The sequence below is a fragment of the Arvicanthis niloticus genome, chromosome 17 (genome assembly GCF_011762505.2).
Source record: "Arvicanthis niloticus isolate mArvNil1 chromosome 17, mArvNil1.pat.X, whole genome shotgun sequence".
In the NCBI taxonomy this organism is placed as follows: Eukaryota; Metazoa; Chordata; class Mammalia; order Rodentia; family Muridae; genus Arvicanthis; species Arvicanthis niloticus.
Window position 1 is genome coordinate 60,701,803 of NC_047674.1, and position 21,438 is coordinate 60,723,240.

The following is a 21,438-nucleotide window of genomic DNA, read 5'->3' on the forward strand; positions in this document are numbered from 1 at the left end:
TTGTCTTCCTCCTCCATGACTTAAATAATAACCCCCAAGTAACTGCTTCCTTCTTTCCTTCTTAATGGCTGCTCTACTTCAGAATATATGCATATTAATCAAAATAATGAGGTTTGGGTTCCAATTAGACACATCAACACCCACAGTGTACAAATGCATGGACCACCCAGTGTATTTTGACAGAAAATTAAGCGACTGTGTTTCAGGAGAATGTGGTCATCTCTACACTTTCTGCGTGGAGGGAGGCTATCTTTGCTGACTTCATCAGAATCCCAGGTCAGAGCTCTTTGGGTAATGACTCTTATCTGAAAGCCACCCATGTGCAGACTGTGCTACACTAATGAGTGTACAAGCATGCCCTTGTTGTTATACTACTTTTAGAATTACACTTGCCACTGGATGCTTTTCAATAAAATTTGAGATAATAGTGTTTTCATTTTTTAATGACCAAACTCTAGACTATTCACCCAACACACACTCACATAGACACATAGACACACACAGACACACACAGACACACACAGACACACACAGACACACACAAACAATCGGCCCAATACTGTGCACATAACAATGATCATTGCTTAGTTGTAGTCCACTAATGAGCAGGAGACATTCTAAGAAGTATGCTATTTAAGGTAGTTTCTTTGTTGTAGGAACCTTATACAGACGGTGCTAATAAACAGTTCGGGTCTAGGCTAGAAATTGCTCAGAGGTTAATATGACTCAGGGCACATACTGTTCCTACCGAGGAGCTGAGCTCTGTCTTCATTACCCGTGTCAGGTATCACACAAATGCCTGTAACCCCATTTTTAAGAGATCCAACACACTCTTTTGACCTTCTTGAGTACGTGTGTTTATTTGTACAAGCCAATATCATTGCTGTTCACTCATTCAATGTGCCATTCATCAATGAGTTTACCAGAAGATTTGTGAGCCTCTAGCTTATATAATACTAAGTGCTAGCAGTAAGCTTTTAAAATCCATACAAACACTCTCTGAAATAATAGTAAGACGTGCAAATTATAAACACACAAACCAGTAACAGTTGTTTATTACTAACATCAATATTGTGTGCTATACATAATTATCTATGGTGTAATCGTACATGACTAAAATTCTTACTGAATTTTACTATTTCTGTACAGAAGCATCACAGACAGGTTCTGACATTAGAGTAGCCTGCATCTTCTCTATGTGACAAGATTTTCACTTCACTTGGAATCTTGTGGGACCAGCATGACAAAGAACCCTGTGGTTGAGCCCAGCACAGTTGAGTAGCACAGGACAGTTGAGTAGCACAGGACAGTAGACTCATGTTACATCTTATAGGTCACTTGTAAGGTATTTGATGTTGAATGTGTGGATAGTCCAGGCTCCTCAAGTGTGTGTTTAGAGCTGTTCCGTCTTCATTTCTAACTGCATACTTCTTTATCCCTTCTCTTCTTTGTGTCTTTATCCACAGAACGTGTTTGTAGATAAACCAGCGTTTCCAGAGTATAAGGTTTCTGATGCAAAAAAGTCAAAGTTCATCCTGCTGCATTTCAGTACTTTTAAAGCTGGCTGGGACTGGCTCATTTTGCTGGCAACGTTTTATGTTGCTGTGACAGTCCCTTATAACGTGTGCTTCATTGGCAATGAGGATCTGTCCACAACTCGGAGCACAACGGTCAGTGACATTGCAGTGGAGATTCTGTTCATTATAGGTAAGACCCCATAGCTTCGCGTCTCAGAGATTTGCATGTGGGAAGTGAGCATGTTCCATAATGTTCCATGGAAAATTTGAACAGAGGTCTATTTGCAAGAATCTGTTTCAAGTCCTGATGCAAATTTTGGAGCCTCACATGCTTGAATTTCTAAAATTTGCTTCTTCCGGTTTTCCTACTGTTCCTGCACTGAAACGTCTAAACAAACGTCCCGTTTTTCTTCATTTATTTTATTAAAAAATGTATCAAAAGAAGACTTGATGTGTGTGTTTGGATTCTGACATCCTTAGCGATATTAACTATACAAAGTCAGAGATGAGTTTAGCAAAAGTCCATCAGTAGAATGGAATTCTGACAGTGGTCCACTGATGTTCTGGGTGTGTTGTTCTTTAAGGTTGTTTAGAATAGGCTCTGCAAGCGGCCTGCCTACAGAAGCAAAGAAAGCATAGGGCTTTGTTACCTATAATAATCAAGAGAGGCAATATCTGATTTTAGCTAAGGAGACTCCAAGGGAGGTTTGCTCCTGGTATTTATCTCTAGAACCCTGAGGATTTCAGTTGGCAGACACCACCTTGATTGAGTGGACCCTATTTCTTCTATTTTCCAGGCTGCCAAAACTTTATTTCTTTAAGAATAAAGCCTGTTCCTTGTTTGTCCATCTAGACCAAATTCTGGTTTTCTATAAGTTCAGATTAACCCCTTGCTGTTTGGTTAGCCACCATTGGCTACACGTACTGAGTCTTTACCTGATCCTGGTGATAAAGAGCAACACAAAAGAATGTTAGGGAAATATCTCAAGCAAGTGACTGAATTAAGGAAGAATTGACTTGAAAAAGAAAAAAGAAAAAGAAGCGAAATAGACCAAAACCCTTTTTCAATAGTGGTGACATGTTTGCTAAATGAAGCTCTCAACACTTTGGGGCCAGAGTAGTTCTGTAAAAGGGTGTTAGAGCCAGTCCATGACGGATGTAAGAGTGAGGTCTGTGACTAAATGTATGTGTTCACTTTATCATGTGTGCCTGCTCTCCCCATGAACCCTACCCCACTACTATCTCTGTACTGATGAGTGCTGCCTATTAGGACCCCAGCTTTCACCCCAAAGTGGTCACTATTGTGTGTTAGACCACTAAATGCCAACAGTGTCTAGTTGGGTGACTGGGTAAAGCTACTAAATCAACTTCATTTTTTTCAATTACATACATCCATTGTGAGGAAATTAAAAGCATAATGGGATCTGTTTGATCATGATGGGACAACAAATTTCATCATTACAGTTTGCATTTAAAATGAAATTATGGACAAACTGAGTGTGACTATTTGCCGATCCATTGTTTCCTCTTATGAAGCCATGACAATGATGATGTCATCATCCTAATACTATTCTCAATATCCAGGCTAACATTCTGAAGGACTCCTGTCTTCACTGCATGTCTGAGCCTGGTTTCCTTCCAGGTAATAAGTTTACAAGGTCTCATCAAGAACCAGGTCAAAGTGTCTGTTGAACACACGTCATCAGCTTTCTTACATTAATATTTACAGTTCCTTCACTGAGGCAAAGCTGGTTCTTGAATTTTCTTCACCATGTTTTCTTGGTATTTGATATTTGAAAGCTCATGGGTAAGGAATCCATTTTGGCACAGTGCCCTCCCAGGCAGAGGATGACCTGTGTACCCCTGAGGACACACACTCTGAGGAAGATTTATTTGTTTGGAGTATGTATTCCAGGGGGAGACTGATGGAGGCTGGTTTCTTCCTCTGATGCTGCCCTCTGATCTTTTGGATTCACTCTTGCTGTAATTTCTATTGCTTAGGGAGCAAGTTGAGCCAGCACCAACCCCCACTAACTAAGCTCCTGCTATTTTTACCCCATTGTTTATCCAATGATTGCTTTACAGCTGGAGATATGACTCTAGTAGCAGTATGAGACCCTGTTTGGAATCCCTCATTGATTGACTGACTTAATTTTTTCACAGGCAATAGGAATTTGCTGGTAGGGTTTTTTTGTTTGTTTGTTTTGTTTTTGTTTTTGGGTTTTTGGGTTTTTTTTTTTTTTTTTTGGTTTTTTTTTTTTAAACTGTTGCCACCGTGTTCTTTTAAATGGGTTCAAGGACATGTGCAGTTCTAATGCATTTGAAGAAAGGTTTATAGCACAGTTTCTTCTGTTAATGTTTACCCCAATTTTTATTGTGTGCATTTTTTCACAAAGGTGACAGAAATGATGAACTGTAAATGAGTTACCATGCTTGGAGTAAAAGCAGGTAGTGCAGCACCCACCCATAACTCTCCTGTAAGTCTAGCACTTCAAAATCAAATGCAGGAAGACTGGGAGTTCAAGGCCACAAGAGGTTACACATTGAAACATGTCCAAAGCCAAACAAAGATAATACAAACCAATACTATGAATGGAAATATGTTCTACCTATAGTACTGAATCTTCACAATACTCAGGACTATTTGAACCTCTTAACTTTTATTAGTTTGTGAGGTATGGTAGACAATGCTTATTTAAAATTTACCATTTCTTTTTAAATTTTTGTTTCTGTGGAGCTAGAGATTCACCAAGGAGACTTCCAAACTTCACAGCTGAACTGTGCCTTCCATCCATCTGAGTCCATTACAATGGGTTTGGGAAGGACAGTTTTCATTGTGCCTGAAAGATGATTTTCTTTTTCCATGTTTTGTTATTTTCACTAACTCCAGTGTTAGACAATATATGTACTATTCAAATGGGAAATAGTTAAAATGCGGAAAAGTCTCTTAGTGAAAATTAAAGATGGGAGACTATAAAATTCTTTAGGGAACTCAGAACACCTTTCAGCACTATAAACCCTCAAAGAAATACTATTTAAATGTGCTGAAGAAATCTGTTTAAACTTGACTCACAATCATCTGGCTAGATTTACTTTACCTCAGAATGCGTCCTCTTCGGACCATTTGGTATGCTCTTTTGGCATGCCTGAGAAATGCCATCCCCAGGTAAAGAAGAAAAGACTAGGAAGTTAGTCAAGAAAACTTAAAACTTCTAGCTGCCTTTTGTTGTAAGCCACAGTAACTCGTTGCACAGACTCGTAGAAGGAAGATGAGAAGTTGGACCTTCTTCCTATCCTTTTCCCACTCATTGTTATGCAGAAAAGAACCAAGTGGAGCAGAGGCATGCATCCTAAAAGTTCCAAAGAGCTGTATTAGTGAGGGTTCTCTAGAATCGCAGAATATCTGGAATGTCTTGGTATATTAAGGTAAATTATTGGAATGATTAACAGTTTGCAGTAAATTTCAATAATGGGCAGCTGTGAAAGAGAAATCCAAAAATCTAGTAATTGCTGGGTCCCACAAGGCTATGTGTTTCATCTGGTCTTCTGTATAAGCTAGAATCGGGAAGCAGGATTCCAACTATGTAGGTTCCAACACTTGTGCTGGCAAGTAAATACAAGCAGGCAGAGAAGGAAGCCTTTTTTCTTCCATTGTCCTTATGCAGGTCTCATAAGGTATGGCCCAGACTAAAGGTGTGTACCACCATGCCTGGAACTAAGCTTTTAATTACTTTGGAACTTGCTCTGTTCCAGGCTGGCCTTGTACTCAGAGATCTGCTTACCTCTGTCACCTGGGATTGAAGTTGTGTACCACCATGCCTGGGCCAAAGAATTCATGGCCACTATGCTTCAAGATCCAAATTAAATGTGTGTGTAATCATTTGTCAAGATCTGGAACAAAAGCCTATCAGTCTCAAGATCTGGGTCACAAGTGTGCCTTCCATTTCTGGATTGTAGTTCATTCCAGATATAGTAAAGTTGAAAACTGGGAATAGCCATCACAGAGCCAAAAGCAGTGCATGCAGCAGTACGCACAGACATGGGAGTGAGCTATGAATTGTCTCAGCCAGTGCAAGTTTCATTCCGCTTTGCTGGTATCTGGTATAGGAGCAAGGAGGTTACCAATTAAGCTAAGAGGCTTAGAGTTGTAGGATACAGTGTAAGACTCTAGCACCCAACGTAGTCTCTTCAAGAATATCTTAGAAAACTAAAGTTCACTGGCAATAAGTGTGCAATAGCACAGCTGCACACTATGTGTTCACCTTCGCCATCAATCACAGAGCTAGGTAAGAAAGCCCTGAAACATCACAATAGGGAAACTAGTTGGAGGGTAGACCTGGAGTGTTAAGAGTCACGAATTTTCCAGCAAAGAAAGACTATGTGAACTGTACGATGGATAGATCATCCTAGATGTCACATGGAGTAAATAAAATGTCCTCAATTCTAAACACACCACAGTAATAGTGTGAAATATAAAGGATTAATGGGGAAATCTTCAAAGACCCTAGAGAAAGAAGACAATTTGTTGACTTCCATAGGTACTAATTGACTTAAAGCTGACTTAGTGGAAGGTGATAGGAAATAACTGACTTACTAGAAACATGTCAGCTCCTTCTCCCTCTGCCTTCCTACCCACCCCGTCCTCCCTCAATCCTGCTTCCCCTTTCATTTCTTTGTCTCTTTTCCATCTTCCTTTTTCTTTCCATCCCTGTCCTTCACTTTCCTCTCCTTCCAAAAGAGGAAAATACAATTTTGTCACTCACAAGTTCTCATTAAAAGAATTCTTTAAATGTGTGTGCCTGGAGTGTGGAGGCGAGTTGTTCTGTTTTACCCAAAACAGAACAAACCCAAAAGAAAGGAGCAAAAAAAAGAAAGCTTATGATGAAAATTGAACAAAGAAGTCAATTTAATTTACCAGATTGGAAAAAAAAAATGATACTGTTCAACTGGAACAAAAAAAAAATCAAGTTACAATGGACATGCCGATAATAATGCAAATGAGCTTAATTAAGCACCAGTGTATTTTAAGTGTCTTTAATTGGATACAAGATAAAGTTCTTAAACAATTGTGACCAGATAAAAGTAACGCAGCAATATGTCACATTTTGGAACATTATAGTAAGTGCAGAAAACTGGAACCTGCGCAGTGTTGTTAGAAAAGTCTGGAATAAATTGTGTATATTTAAAGAATTATGTAGCTTTCTAAAAAAATATTAAAATTGGAATATTATCATTGGAGTAATGATTCTGAAACAAGGAAGAAAAATAAAATATTAAGTATAAATGAATCCAAAGAAAAATAGTGAGTAAAAGAAAAGTGAGGAATGGTGAATGAGGAACAGGAAGTCAGATATAGGAGTGATTTTATTAAAAGGTGAGACATTTAATGGGCATCCATTATTTAAAGATGCAATAATAAAATGGATTTTTTAATATATTAGATACAAGCCACTCAGAAAACAGGAACTGAGGGAATATGAATGAGTTTTTGTGTGCAGAGAGTAAACAAATGTGAAATGAACCAGACATGGTACTGCATACATAATCACAGGACAAGATGTAGGCATCTGTCAAGTCCTGGTAATCAACCTCAGGTAATTAGGATTGGCAGCAGGCACCCACAAAGCCATCTCACTAGTCCTTCCATACAATTTTATTAAGCTATAAAGAAAAGTGAGGGTTGGGAATGGTGAGTGCACCTCTTTAATCTTAGCACTCAGGAGCAAAAGGCAGGTAGATCTCTGTGGATTTGAATTCCAGGCAAGCCTGTTTCACATGGTGAGTTCCAGGCCAGTGCAGGCTACATAGAAACAAAGAAGGAAGGAGAGAGAGAGAGGGAGAGAGAGAGAGAGAGAGAGAGAGAGAGAGAGAGAGAGAGAGAGAGAGAGAGAGAAAGGAGAAGAGAAAGAAGAGAGAAGAGAGAGTAGAAGAGAGAGAAGAAAGAGAAGAGAGAGAAGAGAGAGTAGAAGAGAGAGAAGAGAGAGAAGAGAGAGAGATAATGTCCGGTATGTACTGTTGTTTTCATTTCCAGGACACATTATTAAATAATGCAAGCAGAATCTGGCAGGCCACTTCCAGCATGCTGCCATTCATATAAAAGTCATGAGAGGGCATCGTCAGGATACGTTCATTTGAAAATGCTTACAGAAATTGGTATACTTATTTGTGTCACAACAGAAAGTGTCCTTAGAACACTGACAAAATATATTGCTTACTCTAGTGTAGTCTCCTTAATTTTGAGCAATATACTGCTGAATAAAAAAGAAATTAATAAAATTTAAATGTAGATTTCAATTATACATTGCTGCTCAATCTGAAAAAGATGAGAAAATGAAACAAACAAACAAAGAAACAAAAGAGAAAGTCTAGTGCTATGCCATAGATCTATAATGCCCAACACGCAAGAGGCTTCATTGGGAGAACTGTGATTTTGAGATCAGCCTGGGCTACAGGACAAGACTGTGTCTGAGTTGCACATGACAAGGGAAAGGAAGAATGGGAGGAGAAAAAGGAGGAGTGAAGAAGAAAAGGTTACAAACTAATGTTATAGGTAATAAAGAGAATCTAGAACAGGTTGGTAAGATCTGCTGAGGTTGGAAATGAGCATGTAGCAGCATTTAGACCCCTTTGAGCATGTGGAGAATTGCCTTCAGATGCATATGAGAAAACATGTTATAGCTTTACTGGGACTTACAATTTAGTAGCAAAATAATAAACAAACTAGGCTTCCATCAACAAGCACAGACTATGGCGTTATAGTATATCCAATGAGAAAGGGAGTCTAGTACGAATGCTCCTCAAATCAAAGCATTGTGAGTAAACAATGTTCATTGCAGTGTTAGGATGCTCAGATCCTCGCTTGTCCCACACTGCCACTTTCACATTGTATCATCAAGTTTGACTAGTTGAGTGTGACAGAGACTAACTGTCCAACAAAATGTGTTTTTTTAATACTTAAGCTTTTCACACCTCCCTCAAATGCTATCTGGTCCAAAACACTGGCTTCTCACCAAGTGCCCCCTTTTCATAATGCATATTATGTAATGTCTTTCTTTAAAAAAAACACTGCAACACTTTAATCATAATATGAAACATAGTAAAATATGTCATTTGTGGTATTTCTTCTATATTTTGATTTTTAATGTCTGTAGCATAACGATATTCAAGAACAGAAAGAGTGAGATTCTTGCACTAAAGTATAATAAGTAAATCTAAATTTTTGAACATCTGTTGGGGGTCAGATAATATAAAGTACATGACTAAGTATCCATAAGAACAGACATATTGGATATGATAACAGAGATTGAGAAACATAGGTAATTCAAATAAAGATAGCAGACTGAGATGCGCACCAGACCTGGGGTAAGGAAGTGACAAAATACACTGAAGTCCTACAGTTCACTAGGGTAGTTCCTATGGTTGGAGAAAGGCAGTCACACACTGTGAGACCTTCCTGTCTAGTACTAAACACGAGCATCTTTGTGCAGTAGCACCCATGGCCATTTTTGGAATCTAGGCATCCCTACTTGCTTAAGAAACACACTGTTGCTGGGAAGTGCTGACGCACACCTTTAATCCCAGCACTTGGGAGGCAGAGGCAGATGGATTTCTGAGTTCGAGGCCAACCTGGTCTACAGAGTGAGTTCCAGTACAGCCAGGGCTACACAGAGAAACCCTGTCTCAAAAAAACAAAAAACAAACAAACAAACAAACAAACAACAAAAAAAAACAAAAGAAACAAAAAAATGAAACACTGTTCCCCTGGTCATACCTTAAATTTGTTTCTTGTGAGATTGACTCCTTCAATCACATGAATCATGTGATTGAAGTCTCAGTGGGGTTGCATCATACAAGCACAAGGGACAGCTAGAAACGTATATTTTTCTTTCAGCTATCAGGACAATGATATTAATGTCAACTTAATCATAATTTACATATTCACAATATTTATTACAAATATTTCAACAGGTTTAGCATAACAACAGTATTTCCTTAAACTTAGATCCCTGTCTTTATTGTATCTGATTTTTTTAATTCTTATTTTAGTTAATAGCATTTTTATTAGCCAATGTTTCTGTTCACTTTTGATGTCTTGGTCTCTTAGAGTCTGCTTTTTATAGCACCTAATTTTTATTATAACCTTCTGGGTGTAATTAACTCAAACTTATCTGTTGCTACCGCAGAAACAAGCAGTTTATGCACAGCTGGTTCATTACTTTCAAGCCAGACTAGAAACTGAAAGCTTTCATTTGGAAAATGGGCAAGGTCATGTGGATTTCTGGTGCTGTTATATTGGGAAGGCTCACTCACTGTTTAGTTGTCAATAACACTGATCTAACAAATGCATCCATTAACATAAAACAGATTAGCAAGAAAGGCACTTGCAAGCTTTGTTCCAGATTTTATGTTTATACAGGAGTCCTCAAAAAAAAAAAAAAAAAAAAAAAAAAAAGGAAGAGCTAAAAGAAGCTGTTAGGCCCAAAGTTTAGTTATCTATATTATGTGTGTGTTCAGGAGCAGAGCACTCAGTAGATCATGTGACTGTGCAGGCCAGAGGGCAAAAAAATGGTTCCTTCAGTTGCCATTCACTTCATTTTCTGAAACATGGTGTTTTTCTAAGCTCTTATTTTATTGCCTCCTTAGACTGTCTGGCCAAAAAGCTCTAAGGTGGATCTGCCTGGGCCCCTGGCACTCCGATTAACACACACCATCATGACCAGCTTCATATCATATGTGGTGCTGAGGGTGACAGCTCAGGTCCCTGTGCCTGCATAGTGACTGGGGTATCCTCCCAGTCACACACACTTTTAAACAAAGAATAATAGATAGTAATAAAGCAATAACAACAGAGAGGCCTTGGGTCAGGGATGGTAATTTTGATGATATGTCTAGGAAAGATACTGTGGATATAGTAAAAGATAAGAAATATTTTAATATGTGCAACTCTGTTTCAGCATCCACTCTGCGTTCAGTGGTAAAAATGTTTTTAACACAGGGAGGGTAAAGGGCTTCTTCTGCTGAGGAACTTTAGGATTTGCTCATAGGAAAAAAAAGGATAAAACAAAAGACTTTTTTTTTGTATTTGTTTTGTCTTTTTGTTCCTTCTGTTAAAAACAACATGCCAGAAGTGGTACCTCTTAGAGTGACAAGTCTGAAGTCATCGATGCTATTGATCCCATATCTTCTGTTCATTTTAATAATGGAATTTTCAAAAAAAGAAAAAGAGAAAACCAGAGCTCATTTGTACACGTTGAATAAAGCAGATAACTCTGAGCCTGAGGAACGATGGGCATTTCCTACCTCACAGGTTTCAGGCATAGCATACCTGGGCTCGCACTTACTAATACAGAATCTACTCAGTAGTCTTTGTGAAAAATAGAGAACAAGGTTCCTAAAATGCCACCATCTTACATCTAAGTACAGGCAAACTTCATTTGGATTTGGTGTGTACCATGAGGCTGGCTTGCTTTGAGTAACTCCAATAGCACCAAAAGACCAGAGGCATTCAATCCAGAGTTCCCCCAACCCCCCAACACCAATCCCATTTCCCATCAGCAGTGCTAGAAACAAGAAGAGGATGGCCTGGATTTCATCTAAGCTCTTTTTATCCCTTTTATCCAGATAAGGTCTAAAAGTGCAAGCTTGGCTTCCTGTAATGCAGTTTAGAAGGCAACATGATCTAAAACCTAACCACAAACTTTAGAATAGCTGAGACTTGTCTACTCAACGACTTTGACATTTGCTGAATATGAATTTTCTCCTAGTTGAGGTGGTTCATCAGTAACAGAACTATGGTAGAGGAAAGCCAGGAGATGAGAAGATGAAGAAAAACTGGGGCCAGGAGGTCTAACACAAGCTATGTCCTATGCCAAGCAAGTTTATTAAGAAGTACAGCATTTTACATATTATTTGTGTGGGGGGATAGAGGTGGAGGGGAGTCAGTGGAAAACTATCGTACCAGTGGATGAAGTCAACCAGAAGGTAATCAAGCAATGTTACACAAGGGAAAATACAGTATATCTCAAAGGATCAGAGACTGGGCACACAGTGGACTTGGGACTGATAACCATAGCCCAGCTGGGTGAGAAGAGTTAGATTCTCAGGATTTAAAGCCCAGCTTCCCAATGTCACAGTGCCAGCCATTACTGGTGCTATCAAATACATTTCTGATTTAGGGAGCTATGGTCCTTCTTCATTTATCAGGGCCTCATAGAAATACTTGGTTCAATCTAGCCCTTAACACCTAGTAGCACATATAAATGCATGCTCCTTCACAAGCTTCTCTCCCTGCATAGTGCTCTTTATTGTGCATCATTGTAACTATGCTGTTCCTACCTTATGTGAACTGTTTATGCTATCCAGCTCCTCTCAGGGTTAATGGTCTCTATTGGAAATTAAATCCTAAAGAAGGACTGCCTTTCTACCATGAACCTCATGTGCCCTTTTTTATTCAGATCTCAAGGGAATCTGAAAGAACATATGTATTCTTGAACTATTTTATTGCATACAGTGACTTTACTGACATATGCAAAGATATATTGCTTTTCCCTTTAGTTAAAGAACTAACAATAGTGATGATGACTTAGAACATACTAATGATAAAGTAAAAAATTTATGGTAATAAAGGAATCCAGTTTTACCTTGGGCACACATTCTGAATCAACCAGAGGATTTAGATTTTAAAGAGCAGTGGGCTGAAACCATCTCACAGTCTTCAGGAATACAAGTGCCTGGGGATCTTTTATCATTGAGTGGATCAGAAAACAGGATAGTTAGAACATTGATTTTCTAAAATTCATTAAATTTTATCATTTGGGGACCTCCTGGCCCCTCCTCCTTCAGTCTCTTCATTCCTTCTGTACTCCCTACATCTTTCTACTGTAAGGGTCCATGATTCACCAGAGAATGATAGTCCAGACTCAAATAGTATGAAGAAGTAAAGAGCCTTTTATTCTGCAGAAGTCCAGCAAGCTGAGGTCTCCTGCTACCAAAATGAAGACACCACATTGACCTCTCAGGCATGATTTAAAATACATTAGGGGAATTCTGGAGAGGGATAGGTGACTTCTATTTTGATCTATTGGTTCTATTTCTAGAGTCATTCTAGAACCATTTCTGGGATGTGAGGGCATGGAAACTGTTGTTAGTGAAGCCTGGAAACTGTTGTTGAGGATGTCTAGAAACTGATACTGACCCATTGACCTTGCCTCAGGCCAGAGGAGTGGTACCTTCTGGTGGCAGGGCAGTTTCTGAATAGCTGCCTGAAGCCTGGGTGTTTTTTGGGGGGGTTGTTTTATTTTGTTTTGTTTTTTTAGCAACTGACTTTCCTGGGCTTGCCTGGACTTGCCCATTTCTTGGAAACAGTTTAGTCTCTTGCACTGCCAATTTGAAACCTGTCATGGAGTCAGCCTAGCCTATCTCACCACCTATTTTATTCCAATGTTCATATGGTATAGTAACAAGGCCTACAGCTGCATACTCTCTGGTGTGCACACTCCAAACCCTAAGCAGGCTTAGGAGATCCCCTCCAGCCGTCCAGATATCCTTTCACAGTGAACTTGTGTTAAGTAATAGTCCTTCACCAACTCAGAGTGGTGTTCATAGTCAGGGCCTACCATTGACTTTTGACCCCATATGGCTATTTATAAGCCAACTCTGAGAAAATCAACAATGCTCATATTCCAAGATTGTGTATCTTGAATTTTGATATATGAATGAATCATGCTGAGCATGCCTTAATTCCTGGCCAGAAGTGAAGCAATGATCACTTGGTGGATAAAGAGCTTCTGAATCCAGGAAAAAGCCTTGAGGAAAAACTATCTCACCACGTCAGACTCCCACTGAAGTGTAACACGGTGCCTTATTTCAAAATGGGAGAGGGTCTGTGTCAGGACTCCTGTAGGAAAAAGGACATCGAAAAGAAAAACACTATTTCCATGATTGTTTTTTTAAGAGCTGCCAAATAAGCTACCCTAAAAATGCCTATTTAAGCACTTCTACAGAGTATTTATTTTGCAAGCACTGTTCAAGTATTACCACCTTAGCCTTTCCAGGACTTGCTATGGGAAGATGAAGTATTATGGTGTTTGTGTAAGACCCCAAAAGGGGACTCTCACCCAAGTCCGGACCTGCACGAACCCAAGGACACACGAGAAACCTTCTTGATGCAACTGCAGAGGAGGTTTAATGACGAGGGCCCTCGGGCCGGAATATATCTCACGCAAGAGATAGAGATTCCGACCCCAAGCCCAGGAAACTTGGGATATTTATAGGTAGGGGTTGGGGAGAGCGGGAAAGTTTGGCGCGGTTACATATGATTGGATATATCAAACATCCGTTCCCAAGCCTGGTTTCCATCTAGCCCCCATCCCAATTATCCTAATTTACATCTGTATCTTGCTCCTGGGAGAATTCCTTTCAAGTGACTTCCGTTTACCCAGGTGTTTTATTGCCTCTATCTTGGGTCTTTTGTGCCTTTGAAATGTTTATTCAAGCCCTTGGAATGCACCCCAGGGGCAGCTAACACTTGAGTGTAAATTGAAACTCTGAACCTAAGAAACTCTCACGTTGAGACCTAAAATTTCATTTTTACAATTTATTCTTACATTTGATCTAGCAATGTTTGCAGCCTGCATGGACTCCTTAACCAAATGAAACTGTAAGGCAGTGGTTGGATGTTTGGGTTTTTTTTTTTTTATAACTTATCTAAACGTAGCAATTGATATTTTTCTTGGGCAAAATGTAAGTGATTCATGTTCGTCCTTGAAAGTATTTTATTTGCCTTAGTTCCTATTAGTTAACCCATGAACTTTTGGTATCAATCCCAGCATTCTTTGCTGTGAACAAAATTATTCTCAGTAACAATCAAACTTTTTCTTCAGTGCTGAAAATCTAATTTGGAGCCTTCTTTGATGTTAAGGAAATCCTCTTCTGCTGAGATATATACCCTTAGGTGTTGGTTTTGTTTTGTCATGTTTTGAGACATAGCCTCATTGTTTGGCTCAGGTTCGTCTTCAACCCAGGAGTCTCTCCCTCCAGAATGATGGAATTCTAAGTATGCACCAGCACACCCAAGAACTGTATAGTGTTTTGACTGATTTAAATTGACCATGCATTAGTCTGCTTCTATAAACTTTAACACTGTTTGGAAAGGATATGACTAAAGACCATTTGCTTATTTTGCTTTACTGTTTCTATGTTAAAGCTCTGCTCTGACTTTCTGTTGGTTTCTTTCTCTACTTCCTTTCATTTAGTTCTGACCATGATTAATTAGAAACTATTTTTCTTCTAACATTTTAATATTAACATTTCCCTATTCTATGAACATTTATAAATACCCTAATGGCTGTATGATACTGTATCATGTATAACTGTTTATTTAACTATACTTTAATTTTACAAATTTAAGATGACTTTGCCACTCAAGTAAAAATTTATAATAACCATTTCTCTAAAAACATATTTATTCACTAATTAAATGCATCTATATTAAGTGCTTGTTATTTTTCCAAACACAGTTTTGAATACAACCTGAAAGACAGGGCAAACAGACAAGACCCTTGACATTCTAGAATTTATACCCTAATAGGGGACAATCAGGAAACAAAACAAACACGTACCAGATAGTGGTAATTTGATATAGAAAAATGAAGCAAAGAATGAAAGAAGAATAGGCTGTGATTTTGAGGAATGGCTAGGGAAAGTGTTAATTGAGTATTTGATATGTAAATGAAAACAGCAAAGAAATAAAATAATTAGCTGTATGATTATATGGATAAGAGTTTATGCAAAGAGAAAAGTAGGGTCAGAAGACTTCTTCTCAATTTAGAGTGACTTTTTACAAGATACTGACCAAAATTTTTGGGCAAAAATATTAGTTTTGAGTATACATACATACAAATGCATTTAATACATTTGTAAAAGTTGTTTTAGATCAAACTATTCTTAGTCGTATTTATTGATCAATAAAGCTCTAGTTGAAATGTAATTTATCCATGATATTTATTTTAGTAATGATCATATTGAGAAATTCTTGGTGATATTGCTTCTCTCTGAAATTTTTAATGGTATTTTAAAGTGACTTAAACTAACAGACTCATTTAGAGAAAATAGTATCAACATTTTTGCATCATTCTTATTTATGCCCAGAATTGTATTTGTGTGACAGACACAAAGATTACTTCATAGTGCAAGCAAATGCCTGGATTGAAGCATCTATGACATGCCCAACATTCCCCAGCAGTGCTCACCCCAGCAGTGCTCACGCCAGCAGTGCTCATCCCAGCAGTGCTCCCTTCAGCAGTGTTCCCTTCAGCAGTGCTCACCCCAGCAGTGCTCAACCCAGTAGTGCTCCCCTCAGTAGTGTTCACCCCGGTACTGCTCACCCCAGCAGTGCTCACCTCAGCAGTGTTCACCCTAGTACTGCTCACCTCAGCAGTGCTCACCCCAGCAGTGTTCACCCAAGCAGTGCTCATTCCTGCAGTGCTCACCTCAGCAGTGCTCACCCCAGCAGTGCTCATTCCTGCAGTGCTCACCTCAGCAGTGTTCACCTCAGCAGTACTCACCCCAGCAGTGCTCACCCCAGCAGTGCTCATTCCTGCAGTGCTCACCTCAGCAGTGATCACCCCAGCAGTGCTCACCCCAACAGTGTTCACCCCAGCAGTGCTCATTCCTGCAGTGCTCACCTCAGCAATGCTCACCCCACCAATGCTCATTCCTGATGCACCTATAACAATAAATGTGAAGGGATAGGAGCTCATAAAATATGAAATAATACTGCTTGTTCTGAAAAAGGCAAGAGTATGCAGAATGTTACTAGGTTTAATAACCCAGAAGAAATTTGTGACTTCTTGATTTAGAGGCATCTTGGAGGAGTGAGATGCTTTTTCCACTTGGCTTTTACACTGCTATGTCTTTCTTTCTTCTTCCTACTCTCTGAGTAGAAATGGCATTATTCAGATGATTTATATTTCTCATTACAACTCACGGAGTTAGCAGTTGCCACTAAAGTAACCCCTTCTCTCCCAATTACCCCAAGAGGCTTTATTTTATTTTGAAGAATGCAAGTTAAATTTTATTGCTTAACTCCTATGTAACAATTCTGAGGGATACGGTCATATTTAACAAAATAAAATATAATAAGATAAAATAAAAAACATCATGTAAAAGTTGGAAAAGGCAGACCAATAAAAGGCAAAGAGCCCCAAGAGAAGGCACAAGAATCAGAGGCCCATGATTCACATCCTCAGGGGTCCCATAAAAATACTAAACTGAAAGCTTAGTGATGTGATGGCTGTATGTTGCCTGGCAGAAATTTTTCTGTAGTCGTGTTTCTCTGGCCTGCTCAGCTGGTGTGTTCCAGGGAATGGCTGCTGATATTAGAGGCTGGAATAATGGGATGAGTTTGAGGAAAGAGATTTGGGGAATACCTTTGTGATGAGTTGATTGTGGAATCAAAGGGGAAAGGGACAGACTGCAGGTATTCTACTACAGAACTGTGGATGAGGCTGGGGAGATTGCATGTGGAGAACAAAAGCAGAGGGGAGGATCTACAACCAGCCTACTTGCTTCCCTTACAAGAGTTGCCCTTGGGTTAGTAGGGGATGCCTACTGGGGTTGGTCTGGGGTAAAGCCACAAGTTTGAGTAGGGAGGCTGAAGGAGAAAATATTCAGTTCCACAGGAGATGGGGACGAGATGGGGCAGGAGAAGCTGCATCATTGGTATTCTGTTGTAGAGTTGAGATGAGAATAGGGGATTAGGATTGCAAGAACCAAGGGAGAAGTGAAGGTCAACAGTCAGCCTGCCTGGGTCCCCTAAAAGAAGAGGCCTGTGGGTTAGCAGAGGCTGCCTGCTGGAGTTGGGGGATGATATAAAGCAACTAGTTGGAAAAGAAACTGTAGAAGGTCTGTGGGATCCTCAGGAGACGTGGACGAGTGGTGAAGGAAGTTCTTTTGCAGAGTTAGGCGTGAGACTGGGGAATTGGATGTGGAAGGGGAATGGCTTGGCTTATCTGTTTCCCTGGCCTCCTCAGCTGCTGTGTTCTCAAGGAATGGAGCCTAGAATAATAGGATGAGTTGGATGAAGGAAGTTTAGAGATCTTTATAATCCATTGGGGATTTAGTCAGAGAGGACAAGGAGGTCACAGCAAGTGGTCTGTTACAGAGCTGGGGATGATACTGGGGAAGATTGGATCTCTAGGAGAAAGAAAGGTGAAGATCTGACACTGGGAGGAGGGGTGTAAATAAACAGAAGGAGTAGCAAAAGTTTTAAATAATATTGGCTACAGGAAATTTTTATTTAAGGACTTTAGATGGGAGAAAATATTTGGTGCCTCCATGGGCCTAGAAATACATTGTCACATATTGTTCATGTTTTTATAATATTGGCTGGAGGCTTTGAAGATACTACATAGGTGAGTGGATGTAGGAATTCCTTAGCACAGTGTAGGAGGTCCTCTGTACCTCTATTCGTTTCCCTCTTATCACTTGGCTTTTTCTTCCTATGACTACAGCCAGCTGGACCACTCACATTTCTCCAGCTATGCCATTTATCCACCTAATTGGATACATTTTGCTGTCAACTCCTAAAAAGCCAGGAGAGAAAGCTCCTTAATTTCTCTTTACCTAATCACAACTCCCTTGTTGTTGAGGCATCATCTGATATCATCTGTAAAAGCTTCAGCCTTTTCCAATCCCATCACATGGACACAGGCTAGATTTTTTTCAGGCATGGATGAGATGGTTTTCCTCTCCCACTCTTTAGTGCCACAAGATATCATTATTCTCTTTTTCTATCTACAAATATCATATATATATACATATATATATACATATATATATCCATATATATATGTATATATATGTGTGTGTGTGTGTGCTTATCTTAACAACTAGCATTTATTATTTGAAACATAGTAGTCACTAAAGAGACGTTTATCTACTTATCACATCATTCAGATATAAAGCATATGAAATATACTCATTAAGTTGAGCACTTACCTTATTACTCAAGTAGCTATGCATTCCTTCCTTCAGATGTTGGATCTTCATTTTATCTTATTTTTATTTTTTAACCTTGAATTGATTCTTTTGAGACATCATGTACCCCAATCCCACTCATCTTCTCCTTCCCTCATACCTTCCACCCTTGCAATGTAGGTAACAACAGAAAATAAAAATTTCATTGTGGAAGCTGTAGTGTGTCTCCGTGTGTCCCACAGCATATACTTTGTCCACACTTCTTTGCTTGCAACTGTTCATTGCCATGACTTGTTGGTCTGAGAAGATGCCTCTGGCTTCTGCTGCTTTATTACTACTGGAACTTCACTTGGGACTCCTCTTGGATATCTCATTGTTGTTCTATGTCATGGAGATCCTGTAGTTTGGATTGGTAAGACCAATCCCTTCATGAACTCCAGCAGTTCATCAAAGGAGTAGATGATAAGGTAGGCCATTCAAAGGCCTGGATCTGGGCCTGAGAGGTAACTAAGCGCTTCAGCATGCAGGCTGTCCTACACTCACACTGATTCTCTGACAAACCCTGAACTCCCACCCCATCGCAACCAGGACCAGTACTACCCTGCTGCCCAGGCTAGGTACAGATAGGGTCAGCTGTCCCTTGCATTGCAGCTGGTCTTGGACATATCAGTCATGCAACTGACAACAGTCTCTTTTTCTTCCATTTTTCTAACATTTATTTGCTCTTCATAGTGACACCCAGAGTCTCTGAGTGTCTGGGCTCTTCTCAGGAGTTGCCTTCAGAGTACTATGCTGCACTCATACATTATGGTACTGAGTGGGGTCATCTCAGGCATGGTCTGCTCCCACCTCACCCTTACCAGGCCAGAATGGTGCTGGAATGGTGGTCAGCTCAGGCTAGCTCCCTGTCTGGACCTCAATGCCAGTCTGGTGATTGTCTCCACCGGGCTACTTGCCCGGACTGACTCAAGTGGCCCCATTTGAGGGTCATTTGTCTCCTGCTTACTTAACTCCCATGGTCTGAGGCCCCAGGCAGGGTTCTTTTAGTCTCTGACTCACTACCCTGTTGCTGGAATTTCCAACATTAATAAGCCCATATAAAATAACACACAATCTAGTTATAATTAGCAATATGCCTAGACTGGGCAGATCTAGTAATATAATGACTTATTTCTCAGCTATAAAACCCTTTGTTATTTGAAATTTCTCCTGGCCAGGTTCTGGTCCATTGCAGTTTCCTCCTTCTACTCCTCCATCCTCTCTCATTCTCCTCCTTTCTCTACCTGCCTCCACTCTGGAACCTCCAGTCCCAACTTTCCCCTCTACTGCCCAATCACAGGCTCTAAGCTTCTTTGACTAGTTAAATGGGGAGATGGTTCACATGACATCACCTGAGTATGTGATGGACTGCTAGTCGAGGCAACCCCTTTGGAAAAAAAACAAAATTAACATCAAAATACAAAGAACATCAGGCCAACTTACTATACTCCCCAAGCTGTGAGCCCATTCAGACCTGTGTGGAGATGGATTGGTGGTTGTTTCAAGCTAGCTCCCTGTATAGGCCTCCTGGCACCAGAGTGGTGGTTTTCTTTCGCTTTTTTTTTTTTTTTTTTCAGGGAATATTAGGATGCTAATCATTCAGATGTTCACTGAGTATAGACATTGAGGACAGCTCTAGAAGAGAAATTTCTGGACATTCAGGTGATCAAGAACACTGGTAGCTGCATCTCAACTGAACACAATGGTTACCACATAGTTAAAAGTCTTCTTAAATGAATCTTTATTGGATGGTTTAATTTAATCATAAAAATTATGATTAAAAAACAGAGTCCAATGCTTTTTGGAATTCAAGAAACACCGTAGTTCACTCTCTATGGCTGTGATAAAACACCTCAACAAAAGAGCAACTTAGGGGAGAAAGGTTTATTTAAACTTACAAATCCAGATGATAATCTATCATTTCAGAGAAGTCAAGGCAGAAACTTCAGATAGCTAGCCACATCATATCTATAGTCAAGAGCAGAAAGGAATGAAAACACATATGTTTAGCATTCAGTCAATTTTTTTTTTTTTTTTGCTACACAAAGTCCAAGGTCTGAAACCAGATAAGAGTGTAGTTCACTTTTAGACTTGTTCATGCCACAGTAATTAAGACAATCCACTACAGATAAGTTCATGAACCAACCTGATCCAGACAATCACTCATTGGCACTCTCTTCCCAGGGAGTTCTAGTTTGTGGTAAATTGACAGATTAAAACAGCCACAAAAGGTATGCTGAAGAAACTAAAATCATCATGTAGTTAAAAGCTTGCACAGTGCTGTGAGAAACCTCTGTTAAGAATGTGAGTGTTTAGGCAGACAGCTGAAGAGCAAGTGACTGGTTCCAACTTGTACAGGCATTTGTGGTACATCTTGATTTAGAGCAGAATCTCCACATTTGTTTTAAAGACACGATCAAAGAAGGAAACAGATGAATGTGGAGTTCATACCATGAAGAGGAGTTTTCCAAAGTGGCAACAAGTAGGAATCTGACTGTATCAGAACTCAGCATGCTGCCATGCCCTCTTCTCTTGCAGGACAAAAACCAATGCGTCTCTGGAGTAGAAAGCTTTGAGACCTTCTACAAATAAAACCATCTTACTCAGAATCAAGACAGATTGTAACTATGCTGAATTCCTGGTAGCCCTTGTATTTGATAATTTCAGTAAATTGGTACTGAGTGTTGAAAAGTGGATATTTCTAAGAATGGACTATGAGTGCAAGTAAAATTGCTTTTCTGAATTCAATTTTTTATTATTAGCCTATTAAACTAAATATTGGCATAAGTAAAAATATGTGTTCACCAAGAGAAAGACAAGATATTTGATCAGCTTTCAACATTTAGTGGTATGGTAAGCCCCCCCCCCCCAAAAAAAAAACCTATTTAAAGTATGCTTGTTTAAC

General features: G+C 39.5%; 1 protein-coding gene across 1 annotated transcript in view; it reads left to right on the top strand.

Annotated features, from left to right (window-relative positions):
- Positions 1-21,438, top strand: part of Kcnh8 (potassium voltage-gated channel subfamily H member 8) — a 344,000-nt gene that overhangs the window by 200,059 nt on the left and 122,503 nt on the right. Inside the window, exon 5 of the mRNA XM_076914649.1 lies at positions 1,467-1,707. Within this exon, the coding sequence (XP_076770764.1) occupies positions 1,467-1,707 (241 nt within the window). The remainder of the gene's footprint in view (positions 1-1,466; positions 1,708-21,438) is intronic.